The sequence below is a fragment of the Puma concolor genome, chromosome D1 (assembly GCF_028749965.1).
Source record: "Puma concolor isolate L17-30 chromosome D1, mPumCon1.1.hap2, whole genome shotgun sequence".
Classification (NCBI taxonomy): domain Eukaryota; kingdom Metazoa; phylum Chordata; class Mammalia; order Carnivora; family Felidae; genus Puma; species Puma concolor.
In genome coordinates, this window is record NC_141676.1 from 38,090,735 (window position 1) to 38,104,905 (window position 14,171).

The window sequence follows — 14,171 nt, forward strand, 5'->3', positions numbered from 1 at the left end:
GTTTTTAATAGTACCAGATGGCTATTTACCAATTAATATTTATGATATATTAATGTCACGGGGACTAAAATATTTGCATTATTGACACAGAATGCATTTCTGTCTCCATAGATTCCATTCAAGAAAGCAAATCAGAATAAGGAAAGGGGTTCATGTTATATGAATACTTTATCTTCATAACAATAATCCTGAAAATTGTAAGATTTTATCAATAACAAGATTGTATTATGCTAAGAATATTTTCATGTCAGCTATTATTGACATTCTAATGATTTAAGATTTCTTAAACCACATGTAGCATAAATAGATATGTGTAAAACCTACATTTAGACAATTCAATACACTAATAATAGTCCTTTTCATGATTGTGTTAGCTGATCTGGCATTTCCTGTGATCTGAAATTAACAAATATTTGTTGAATTTGTTTAAATTATGGATCATATTGAACTGTTTATAAAAGCTTATTTAGGTTTATAGTCCTAGCTACAGCCAAGGGAAAATTTGATGATTGAGAAAAGATAAAGAAAAAAAGAAGTTATAGGTAAAGGAAGTAGTGACCATTCCTAACTCAGAAAATATGGATGGAGGAAAGAAAACAATCATGATTGACACCAAATTGGTTTCGTTGAATTGGGACTCAGAAAGTAGTTTGGTTGGTCAAAGGGAGGTGAGATGAAGAATAAGAACAGGAATATACACCATAATAAAATTCTTACTTCCATTGCACCTAAAAGATTTGCACTCTCTCCAATGCTTTCTTCAATGTACCTACGTTCTTCATCTGTAATGGTAGGATGCTTTGCAGGACTCTCATAAGACACCAAAAGCCAAAACATGTACCAGATCATTCCAAAGCTTCCTGCAAGCAAAAGTTCAAAAGAAAAAAGGCAAAAATCTATCATAAATGTCCTTAGTTAACCATCATTTGCTGGAATAAAATGATAGGAATCTCATGACAGACACATTCTATAGAATGTGATTTGGAGTTTATGCTTCTCCAACTGACTTCAGCCATCTATGCTTGTGTTATGCCACTAGACTTCAACCTTCCTGAAGGCTGGTCCTGTAGTTTTATCTCTTTATTAAATAACGGTGATACACGGGAAACTCACAATGAACAATTATTGAATGGCATGGTCTGGAAGATGTTCATACATCCAACAAACATTTACTGAGCACTTACTATTCCAGGCACTCTGCTAAGTGAGAGGTATTTGGTCCACAAGACAAAATTCCTGTCTTCAAAGAGGTTGAGTTCTTTTCTGATTTGCCTTCCATATGAATATGTGAGTGTATTTCCACACACACAAAAATACTGCTTTCACTCTCCTACTAGCACCTCCAGATCTAGTAAACAGACTATTAAATAAAATCTAGATTATTTTAGCCTAAGTGGCTATCGTTCATTTAAAAAATTCTCTAATTAACGTAGTAACATTTAACACTTTATATGACTATATACCATGTCATTTTCAGTACCACACTGCTGCCTATGGATCACTCTTTGGGCAGATGAAAGTTAAATACAATAAACTGTTTGCAAGTTCTTCTCCATCCCTTTCTTTAGCACTTTCACTATTAAATCATGCCCTTATTGTGCAATGTAAACCTAAAGAATAAATAAAAGAAAAAATTTCAAGTGGTTTATTCTGGTTTCCCAGAGGATGGTCATTTATTTTTGCCTCTTACCGTTCTTTATCCCTTGGGTAACAATCTAAATACTCCTGATCTCTCTAATACTTTTTTCCTGCTTGTTCAATCTCTAAGAATTGTTTCTTAATACCACAGATTTTGATATGCCGTGCTTTTTTTTTCATTACCAAACATGACAGCGAACACAACTGGGGGTTAGATAGTATGTGAACATTTGGTAGAGTGTAGTCGTTGTGGCATATGGGTCTCCCAGATTCAAATCCTGGCTGTGTCACTCATTAGATATATGCTCTAATCAATGATGAAATCTCCGTAAACCTCCACTATAAAATGAGATGACTCTTTTTTTTTTTTTTATAAGACTGTGGCAAAGAAGGGTTAAAGGAGATAATGCAACTAGTAACTAGCACAGTGGATGGCACAAAAAAAAGCACTCAATAAATGAAAGCTCGTGTAATTCAGTAGTAATTACCATTACCGCTAACTGAATGCATCCGCAGTGCCAGACATTTAGCTAATTGCTATATATGCATTATCTGTTTTAATGTAAGCCACTATTCAGTTCATATCATATTAATTTTTAAATTATTAATAGTGAATGTGTGGCTGGCTCAAAGACCTAATTTTTGTTACACACAGTAGGCAAGTGCTATAATGTGATATTTTCAGAGTATCTAATATCTAAATTTTGTACCATTCAATGATAAATATTAAATGAGATACAACTTACATAATGGGATTGATTTTCATGAGTGCTTTGTGGAAATTAATATTCTTCCTTTACTGTCACATCATATTTTCAATTAAGTAATGGGTTAAATGAAGGCACAAATCAGAGGATTTAATGGCTGGCCATCCTAACTTGTACTACATTTGCTTTAAACTATACACACGTGCTTTAAATTTCTTAGAATTATGGACTCTTGAAAATCTAATGAAAGATATGGATTAAAATCTGATAAAAATATCTCCCCAGGAAAAAATGTACAAATGCATGTATGGCTGATAATTTTGGGCATTCATGAATCTAAAACCCATCCATGGCTTTTGAACCAGAATAAGAGCTCCTGCTATATAAAGCATATTAAATAATATTCTGCAAATATAAGAATTTGCTCTGACGAGAACATTCTGAAATGGAAATGGATCATGCCAAATTTGGAAGCAGCCAGATACTGTCCGGTTCTACCTCATGACTTCATTAATATTTCACATTCTCGGCCCACATCCAAAGATGATATTAATCAGTGACATCAGTTGGAATCCAGCTCTCTTATATTTCTCTTTTTCTGATTGTTACAAAAAAAAAAAAAAAAGAATCTAGAGAGAGACATTAGGGGTCTCTCTAAGGACTTCAGACTTAGAGTTTCGGGTCCTTTTTTATTTCCATTTGAAGGTTTCATCGCACTTAATTCTGGAATAATGAAGACGAAAATGTCTGTTGCTGCAGCTGACAGTTAATATTTCATCACAAAACTGCACTGCTGCATTAACCCCACTATTGTTTTCCAGCTTTCTACCCCTATTCAGCCTTGATAAGGCAGGGTCAGGGGAATAACTAAGAAAGCAGTAGCAAAGAAAGAAAAGTGGGTGCTGCCTAGCTCTTTCCTCTTAATTGGCTATGAATCAAGAGCTAACTTTTTTTCATATTCAAGGACAATATATGTCATACCATGTCAACGTTGCCACCAGCAATGTAATTGCTTTTAAAAACAATAAATACCAAGGTAGGGAGAATCATAAAGATAAGACATTTTCCTTGATCTTCCCAAAATATGAAAAAAGGATTATTAATGGGCAAAATGTGAGTAAATGCAGGAGTCTATTCAGTGATCTATCACTTTGTTTTAGTTCACATACATTTCTTTTAACTTTATTGTAGAGAAATGCAACATACCATAGACATAGAATACTGAGGACCAACCAGTATACTGTACGAGAATGCCAGCTAAAGGCATTGCAATCACAGCTCCAGCATATGAACCTAAAGTAGAAGGGAGAATGGGAGGAAGGTAAATGAAATAAATACAAATTCTGACTTCATCTCACATTTATTGGTTGGCTCCCACTAACACATAGTTGCACACTTAGGTACATGCACACTTCTACCCCTGTACCTACAAATACATATATATGTCTACATACACAGCCAGTGATACAGGACTACACAAGTGTATCTGACCTACTTCCCTAAGACACAAAAGAGGTATAAAAATAATAAGACTATAATAAAAAAATAAAGTAAAAAGACTATGATAAAATTATGTATGAATATATTTGAAAACTTAGACGAAATGGATCATCAACTCCTAGAAAAATAAAAAACGCAGAAGAAATAGAGGAATTAAGGAGACCGATAAGAATTAAAGAAATTGAACTGGTGGTCAAAAACCTTTCCTCATGTACACACACACACACACACACACACACACCAAATGGTTTTAGAGATGTGCTTTATCGACTTTCGGTTCTTATCCAAGTTGTTCCTAAACTTTTACCTACCATAATTCCATCTGCATGTGGTACTCACCACAAAAGGAGGTGGTTGCCAATCTACTCCTCTCTAGAGGAGGAGCCCATTTGCTCCATATCCCATGACATGCTGGGTAGGTGACGCCCTGTGATGGGGGAAGATATATATATCACCATTTAGGATGCAGGGTAACTGAAAAATAAGCTCATTCCCTTCTCTGAGGCTATCTCCTTCAAATGGGCCCAAGGTATTAGAGAAAGCTGCTACTCATAGCTCTTTGCTAATTCCCTGAAATTTCACCTTAAAAACTTTCAGCCCAGATCAAGTAAGACATGGCTTTTTAGTGACCTGTCCAAATTCTCCCCAACCCTCAAGTATTACTCCATTCATCTGCAACTCTGAACAGCTCGAGAAATGTGGGAGGCCTTTTCATGAGTCATTAAATACAGGGATTCCCAAATATAAGGAATCCATACAGAAGAAGGTAAAGCTTAGATCCTTGAAGCTCACACTTCCTAAAAGTAGTATCTAGAACTTAAGACCTTTAAAATAATTATCCATTTAGTGTTATTTTGATCCTATCAAGTTTTTCTTTCTTTTTTGGAGAGAAGGGCTTTAATACTTATCTGATTTACCTACTCTCACTATACTTCAGGAGAATTCTGAATTCCCAAAGAATATAGTCAATGAAACATTTTAGTGAAAACTCAGATCATGATTCGAGTCCTACGGGGACTTGGTATAAAACTCCCAAAAGGTATTAATTCAGGTTATCACCAGGAAAGGACAGACTCAAAAATTCTTATCATAGCACATTAACAAAAGTGTTTGTCCTTTTTATTTTTTTAAGTTAAATAGTCATTAAACATTTCTTTAATACCACTCAGTTCTCGAGGAGACGAGCAGTGAGCAGTCACAGTTGTACTTTAGCATTATTTAAACACAAAATATCTGATTGCCCAATTTTCCAATTTTTAAGCATACTGTGTAGACACAACCTTATAAAATGTTTATTAGTAGATCAAGACAAAGATAGCCTGCTGGTTTTGATTAACATGCCAACCTTAAGATGATGTCATCCTGCAGTTCCATACCTCAACAAGTCCCTGCAATATCCTAACAAAGATGACACACCCATAATGCACTCTGGCTGCTGATGGGATGAGCATATTCAGAGTAGAGGTAAGAAGTATGGCAGCTCCAAAAACCCTGAAAAAGAAAAGGAGTTAGCAGATCTAAATATCTCAGGTCAAGTTAATTAAAAGCAATTTTAAGGTACATTGCTTTTTCCAAAAGAATAAAATGTGTTCTGGACTTGATTGACTAGCCACTACAAATAAAGACCTTGACCATCTTGAAATGTTGTATTATTAAAGCACAAGAAATAAAAGAAAGACTCAAGAAATCCAGTTATATTTACTTGTATTTATTTTCTTCATAGATCTAAGCACAAATTGCAAATATTTGACAAATCATTGTACATGTTTTTGGTTTATATCTCAGTCTACGATGTAAGCTGCTTACGGGCAAGAGGATTTTTTTTTTTCAGGTATACTGTTATATCCCCAATACAGCACAGTGCCTGACACATAGTAGATATTCACTGAAAAGTTGTCAAAAAAAATCATAAATGCCTAAATAGGCTTATGTCTCACATTATACAACTATTTTCAACTTTCTTAAAAGCTGCATATACATAAAAATGTTATGAATGGAATTATATTTTAATTTTTTTTTCAACGTTTATTTATTTTTGGGACAGAGAGAGACAGAGCATGAACGGGGGAGGGGCAGAATCGGAAACAGGCTCCAGGCTCTGAGCCATCAGCCCAGAGCCTGACGCCGGGCTCGAACTCACGGACCGCGAGATCGTGACCTGGCTGAAGTCGGACGCTTAACCGACTGCGCCACCCAGGCGCCTCAGGAATTATATTTTAAATACCCCGAGAAATCTCATGATCGGATCCAGCAGCACATGTATTTACAGTGAAAGTAACTATTACTTAATACGTATTTTTTTCTCTCTTTTTTGTGTGAGTGGGGATAGTGTCTGAGGCACACCTCTAGCTGTGTGCATACACACAATACGTCAGAAAAGAATTGCTTTAGCTATGGTACTCACACCTTCATCTATCTATAAGCAAAAATTCCCCTTTGTTTTCAAAATATCTTCCACAATGTTCATACTAAGTAAGAAAGATATTCCCTTAACTGGGTAGCTTTAGAAATATTCTCTTGCAGAGAAGTATGGGAACACACTATCTCTAATGAGCTAATTTGTGCATCCTGTGCAAGTTTTCTCAAGTCGACCACTGAGCCTTGAATTCAGTGAAGATTGTTGCCTCATAGAAGCTCTGATTCTTCCATGGGGCACATTTAAGTGTAAGAGCTAAAGCCTGGAGTTTCTGAAAGGGACCTTGGTCATTATTAATCAGCTACTGAAATTTGAGAAATGACTTTATGAAAGGCTAAAGTGGATCAGCTGTTTTTCTATGAATCATAGATCAGGTCAAATACTTTTGTTTACTTCATGTAACCTAATATCTGCCTGTCCTCAGTGGCTTCTCAGGAGGTAAATATCCTGTTCCATTCTTCCTCTCTGCTGTTTGCTGAATAGGTATCTTTAGGTTTGAGTCAAAGAATGACTTATTTCCTAAATGTCTGTCACAAAAGAGGAACTTTCTATTTCTAAAAATGATTACCCTCATTAAGATGCCACCCATCCAGTGACATTAAACTTCTGCCAAACATGGATTTATTTTTTCAGAAAAGAAATGCAAAATCCCAATGACCTGCCTTTATAAAATAAGAGTCCAAAATTGGTATAAAAATTGATTTAAAATGTATTGTCATTGATTATTACCTTCCAGCTGAAAGAATTTCAACCTCTCTTAAAAATGCAATCCGAACGTGGCTGTGTGCAAACCCCAGGACATTTTGGAGGCTTCCTTTAAGGCTGATAGGAAGCAAGAGAAAAGGTATAGGGCATGTTTCCTGGACCTAGTGGTAAATGGTGCCTGTTTCCAAAGGCCAGTGTGATGCACATGTTTCTACTGCTCTGGAAGTATGAATGTTTTACCTGTGTAACAGGATGAAGGCAGGAAGGGCAAAAGACACTGAAGTTTTTGTCATGTGGGTAGGCTGTCTAGGTCCTGCCAAACTCACTCTCCTGTATCCTGTAGCTGTATCTCACTTTGCTTATTATCCTCCATACTAAAGAGACTGACCCTGCTGCAGGCTTTAAGGATAATGAGAACCAGAGCTACATAATGCAACGGCACTTTTGAAGGTGTTTGTATGAGTTATGCATCTACCCCATTCAGCCCTTCAAAAGAATCCCTTCAAACTGTTGTCCATGAACCAGCTGCAGATTTAAAAATGCAGATTATTAAAATGCTTATTAAAAATGCAGATTTTTCACACCAGAGTTTCCAAATCAGACTATGCTGGGAGTGAAGCCTGAAAATCTGTGTTTTAATAAGAAATCCAGGTGATAATTTTGCATGCTAAGGTTTGCCAAAAAACAAACCAACCAACCAACAAACAAACAAACAAAAACCACCATAAGGTGTATATCCAGGCTTATCTAATATGTGTGTCTTCTTTTCCAATAATTTTTTGAAAGTATGATGCATGAAGTTTACTTTTTATGAATATAACTTTCAACCATCACTTTCTCCCCATTTGAAGTGTTTTTTTTTTTTCACATTTATTTATTTTTGAAAGACAGAGTGAGACAGAATGCAAGCGGGGGAGGGACAGAGAGAGAAGGAGACACAGAATCTGAAGCAGCCTCCAGGCTCTAAGCAAGCAGTCAGCACAGAGCCTGACACAGGGCTCGAACCCACAAACCATGAGATCATGGCCTGAGCTGAAGTTGGACGCTCAACCAACTGAGCCACTCAGGAGCCCCATGAAGTGTTTTAAAATATGGCTGTCTCTAGACATGTCAGGAGAGATGACTTTTACCCATTCTATAGCTCAGGATTCCTCAACCTCCACACTATTGATATTTCAGGACGGATGCTTCTTTGTTGTGGGACACTGTCTGTGCATTGTATCATGTTTAGCAGCATTTGTCCCCAAGTTGTAGCAACCAAAAATGTCTACAAAAATTGCAAAATGTCCCTTGGGGGACAAAATCACCCACTAGTAGAACTGAATCAATTATGAACTGTTCATTAAGCATCCATTATAGTTAGACCTAAATCTAATCAATGCTTCTTCACCTTGCTAAACCCCAGGCTAACACTTCACATGCCATAAAATCCATAGCCACTTAACAACCCAATGACATGGATATTATTAATATACCCATTTTATAGATGACGAAACTAAGCCTCAGATAAGTGAGATCATTTGCACAAGTCACTAATCAGTTCCAAGTAGAAGAATGCTGGTTCAAATCTAGTCTGTCTGATTCCAAAGCCAGTAGGTTTTACCACTAGGGTTTTCATCTGATTATGCATACATGTAGTCAGTAATGTGTTTCAGGATTCTAAGTGTAAATTTAAGTAGTAATCTTCACAAACCTACTTGAACTCACGCTGCTATTCCTGAAATAAAACACCAATAGATCATTTTCAAAGTTTACTTCTCACTCTCACCCTGAAGAGTGTTTGTAATAATATAATCATGTGGCATGTTTAAATGCTTCCCACTTGCAAGTTCCCATACTATTCCTTTTTCATTATAGTTGCTATTGGATCATGAAAACACATTGACTTTTTTTCTATTTAAAAATGAAATCCAGGGGCGCCTGGGTGGCGCAGTCGGTTAAGCGTCCGACTTCAGCCAGGTCACGATCTCACGGTCCGTGAGTTCGAGCCCCACGTCGGGCTCTGGGCTGATGGCTCAGAGCCTGGAGCCTGTTTCCGATTCTGTGTCTCCCTCTCTCTCTGCCCCTCCCCCATTCATGCTCTGTCTCTCTCTGTCCCAAAAATAAATAAACGTTGAAAAAAAAAAAATAAAAATAAAAAAAATAAAAAAAAAAATGAAATCCATCAGACTTTTCAGAACCTCATCTTCTTTTTAAAATTTTATATAGTTGTTATCCAAATCAATATCCAAGTACTTACAAATCTATCAAAATTCTTGCCCAGTATGAGAAGCTTTCACACCTTCTCTTCCTGTGCTACACACAGCCAAAATTAAAGCAGCCACTTCACTCAACATTCATTTATGCATTCACACTCCAATTCTTTGTGAGACTGTATTTAGAGTAGGGTACTGTGCTGAGGAGGAAAAGGAAGCTAAACCTTACAGAACAATTACTATACTCTCCCCCTACATTAATTCATGTAATCCTTACCTCTCTGAGTCACACTTTCTTCTCATTTTACAAATAGGAAAATGGAGACCAGAATTGTGTAAGATAAAAGCAAGCAGTAGAGTGGAGATTGGAATCTAGGGCTCTCTGACATGAAAAGCAATGCTCTTTCACCAATATGGTGCTACTACGCACTCAGGAGAAAACATAAGAATGGCCCTTGGTGTAGTAAGAGAAAGAACGAGACAAGTAGCAAGAGGCAGCTTAAGCCAAAGTTCATAACAGCTGTACAAATGAAAAGCAAAAGAGGGAAAATACCATTCCAGCTGGGGTGACCAAGAAGCAAGCCCTTCGTAGGGATACTCTCAGGTTGGGCCTTGGAAGATGAATTGTTGAAGGAAGAAGGAAGAAGGAAAAAGGAAGAAGGGAGAAAGGACAAGGAAAAGGAGAAGGAGAGGAAGAAGAAGAGGAAGAAGGTGGAGGAGGAGGGAGAAATTCCAAAAAGAGGAAATGGATCAGCAAAGGTTCAAAAACATGGAAGAGATTTCATTGTATATCAGAAACTAGAAACTATTTAAAATGGCTGGACATGGTGGTACCCTATAGCCTGAGTAAGAGAAGTAAGAACATCAAGGGTGAGTTTATGAACAAGGAATTAGTAGAGGGTGTGAGGAAATGCAGATTGAACAAGGAGGGGAAGAGCAGAGTCTGTAAGTCCATGACATCTTGGACATAATGTAGCTTAGAGTGATTAGAGAAGATAATTGATGATCAAGCCCTTAAAGTGAAGTAAACACAAAAGCTGATCAGAATTAAGGGGCAAGGGATTGTTAAGGCCAGGGAGACATAAAGTGATCAGGATCCATGTAAATTTAGGCAAGATGATGGGTTGCAGAGGAGCAAGGTGCCAAAGTCACTAATGGTGATAGGAGAAATAGTGACATAAACATGGTACAGAAATTTTTATAAGACTCCAGCTTTGTCATTCAATAACTATGTAACTGGAAAGTTATGTAACTTCTCTGGGTGTCTGATTCCTTGTCTATAAAAAAGGGCAGAGCTGTGTAATGGTCAAGAGCACAGATTCTAAGGCCTGGGTTTGAAGTTTATTTCTGTCATTTATTACTTGAGTGATCTTGAGCTGTTTACTTAACTAACTATGCTTCATTCCTGGTCTACAAAATGGGGACATTATCAGAACCTATGTATTATTACAAGTAAAGCACCCAGAAGAATGTCTGGCATATCATAAGCATTTAAGGGGTGTTAAGATCTGTACAAAGAACTATTAATAAATTACATGTCATAGGACTGCTGTCAGACTAAAAATAATGCACTTAAAAGGCTTAGGCTGGTGCCTGGCACATAATAATAAATCCATAAATGTGAGTCAGTCAAGTAGAAATAATAATAAATAGCCAATGGTTATTGAATTGTTAGTGTATGTCAGTCAGTGTTCTAGATTCTCATTTTAATTAACAATAATATCAGAAAGCTGCCACCGCTATCCTTATTTCACAATAGAATAACTACATGCAAGTGAGTTTAAATAACTTGCTACAGTCACATAGATATAAGTGGAGAATTATGGTTTATATTTACTCAGTCTGGTTGTAGATCCTAGATACTTAACTGCTAAGTTCTACCTACTCTAACAGCAGCATAACTAATACTTACACTGTTCTGGCAGCACCAGATAGAATAACAACAACTTTGAAGGACAAAAACTTGCTGAATAACGGATGATAGCAGCAGTGAGGAGGAAAAAAGGATTCTACTCCTGTCCTATTTTCCAAAGTCATTAAATTGAGAAGCTTATTTAGAGAGGGTTTTGTCTTCCTATGAGCAAAGTCTAGGTTTTAACAGAGAAATGGAAGAAATAGAAGTAAGTATGGAATACAAGTTCCAGAGTATAAAATAGTGATTTTCAGATTTCATCATTCATGATCATCACCTTAGATGGCTTGTTAAAACACAGATTGCTGGGTGCCACAGCTTCTGGTTCAGTAGGTACATGCGGGTCCTGAGAATTTGCATTTCTAACTAGTTCCCAGGTGATGTTGATGTTACTTTTCCTGTCTTGAGAGTCTTTGGTTTAGCAGGACTATGCTAGCTATTCCCCGAAGACATCACAAAAAGGACACATCTGGGGCAGAGGTGGGGGGACAGGCTTAAAATGGACAGAGGTAGACATAGGTAGAAAAGGGGGGGTTGCCTTTGACGACAGAGGGGAGTGGCAAGACTGGAATGGAAACACCTGCTGATAGAAATGATATCACTTACAAAATATAAATTGTAATTTGATGGCGGGATCAAGACCAAAAGTGAGGTTCTCTGGCCTAATTTTGACTGCCCTCACTGACCAAATTGACTGAGCAACTGCCATATTTTTCTTGAGGACATAAAAACAGCACAACATAATACTAAGAATAAAAGCTGCAGTTACGGTGCGTGATTTCAAATTCCAACTCTAATTTCTTTCTAGTTATAACTTTGGACAAGTTATTACTTAAATTCTCTAAGCCTTACTTTTTCCATTTGTAAAATGGAAATAATAAGTTTTCACACTTCAAAGGACTATCATGGAGAGTAGATAAGTCAATTATGAAAGAGGACAGTGCCTGGTTCATAGCGTGTGTACGGTTTATAAATATCATCTATCATTACACAGGAATTTCCCAACATTCGATAGAGTTTCCAGAGAATTGTTATTCTTTGCCTTTTTTTTCCAGAATGTTTTTGCCCTAGTTAAATAGTATTATTTCTATAACAACGGACCCAGAGTTGTTCCGTGTCATCTTGAAATTCTAGCAGCTTAAAGTGTATGAAGACATATACTGAAAATTCCCTCTCCCCTTCTGAAGACATACAGAATTGATTGAACTGCATCAGCCTCTCATTCTGTGCCTCAGTAGTCCATCTAAAATATCTGTCAGGAAACAAAACATTTTTTTAATGTACAGCATTGTCTAAATGAATTATACCTGTCTTAGTATCCCTCCACCCTATCCCTAGTAACCACTGAACGCGCGCGCGCGCGCACACACACACACACACACACACACACACACACCTCTTTTTTCAGCTAATCTCCTCTCAGATATTTCTCAAGCACTGTAGATTGCTTTTATAAGACTTAACTCAAGAGATCACATGTTCCCTTACCCCCTGCATTATTTGTGTCTCTTGGGGAACACAGTCAGGGTCCTTATCTCACGTCTTCAACCCCTATGATGCTAGCAGAATGCTTTGTAGATAACATGCTCTTAAGAAGTAACAATTCAGTTACTTTTGTAGAAAGACTGTAAAGAGAAGGCAATGATAACTTCCCTTCCTGAGATGTGTGTGATAACAGATTCTTCTTTGAACCTTTGTTATCCCAATATCCTTTTCAATCAATTGACCATTTGTATGTTCTTGAGCTTTTAGTAGGAATGAACTGCTGTTCTTGGTATCTTAATAATCCTAAGAAGCTGAGTTACTCTCACAGAATAACTGTAGGATGGCAGCAATGGACTAGAATTTAGAGTATTCCTGTGGATAAATCCTCACTTGAGATAGTTGCTGAGTTCAAGTATGTGGCCCAGCCTGGCCTCATCCTTAAGTCTTCTAAACAACACTGTAGAATCTCCTGAAACCAACTGCCATTATACTTTATTTATTACAGCATCCTCATCAGCCTTTGAAACCACTCTTTCTAAAGCTCTGCTTTCATAACTAAATTAGATGGTGATGTTTCAGAGATGACATATTGTCCTCCTGAAGAATCCTACCATTTTTCAATATTTAATATAGTCGTGTATATTGTATGGTGCTTGATAATCATTGGTTTGTTTGGCTTGATGTTCCAAGAACAAACAAAAGCATCGAATATATTTTTGGTATCTCAACAGAAGGAAATCTATACACGTAATATTCATGTGAGTTTCATGATCTCTAGCACTGGTTTCAACTTTGACACATAATTAATTGCATCTCATAGTACTGCTGCCCTGAAAGCAGTTTCCACCATAATAGGCTTTCCAGATTTACCCTCTGATTAGAAGACTTGTGTAAAAACCAAACTCATGCAAAAAAAAAAGCTTTAAATTATTCCACAGCCATGTTCTTTCCTATGGACCTAGCCCAGCACTAAGTAATACAGTGAAAATTTTTAAGACACTGTTAAAAAAATGTTTTAAGGAACACACGGCAAAGGTATTTAACAGGAGAAATGTGTTTAGAAAAGCAGCACATCCTTTGAAATTAGACATACTGGGGTTGATACCCCAGCTCTTCCTCTTACCAGCTAGTAATATTTGAGGAAACAATAGCTATTTTGTGTTCAGTCCTCTCACCCGTAAAACAAGTGTTAAGAATGTCTGCCTTCCAGAGTCTCTATGAGGAAGAAAGATCATGTATATAAAAAGTTTAGTGACACATGTATTTAGTATTCTATTCAATTTCAATTTCATCTGCCTCCTGAAATGGGGAACTAAGGCAATTACAAAAACAATTAATAACTCATATCCTCTCTCTTCCTACCCCAATACAAATGTACTATTTAGGGAGAGGTTGAAACTTTATCCCTGAATGATCTACTTCACATTGATGGAAAAGCTTTTCTGATATTCACTCAGGCTTGTCCATTGTACATGGTTAGAGTGTCTCTTCCATATTTCCATTCAGTTGGGCTGGTTTTATTTTTCCCCACATTAATCTAAAAGCTAGATTTCTAGACTCTCTTTACAGGGAAGGAGAAGGCTGTCCTCTACTCCATCATTAAATTAAGCAAT

The 14,171-nt window shown here is 36.9% G+C and overlaps 1 protein-coding gene across 2 annotated transcripts in view; it reads right to left on the reverse strand.

Annotated features, from left to right (window-relative positions):
* SLC17A6 (solute carrier family 17 member 6) overlaps positions 1 to 14,171 on the reverse strand; it is a 42,190-nt gene that overhangs the window by 13,869 nt on the left and 14,150 nt on the right. For both annotated transcript variants that reach the window (XM_025928101.2, XM_086677808.1), the window contains exons 4-7: positions 5,222 to 5,336; positions 4,185 to 4,272; positions 3,552 to 3,638; positions 718 to 860 (exon numbers count right to left, since the gene is read on the reverse strand). In XM_025928101.2, the coding sequence (XP_025783886.1) occupies positions 718 to 860; positions 3,552 to 3,638; positions 4,185 to 4,272; positions 5,222 to 5,336 (433 nt within the window). The remainder of the gene's footprint in view (positions 1 to 717; positions 861 to 3,551; positions 3,639 to 4,184; positions 4,273 to 5,221; positions 5,337 to 14,171) is intronic.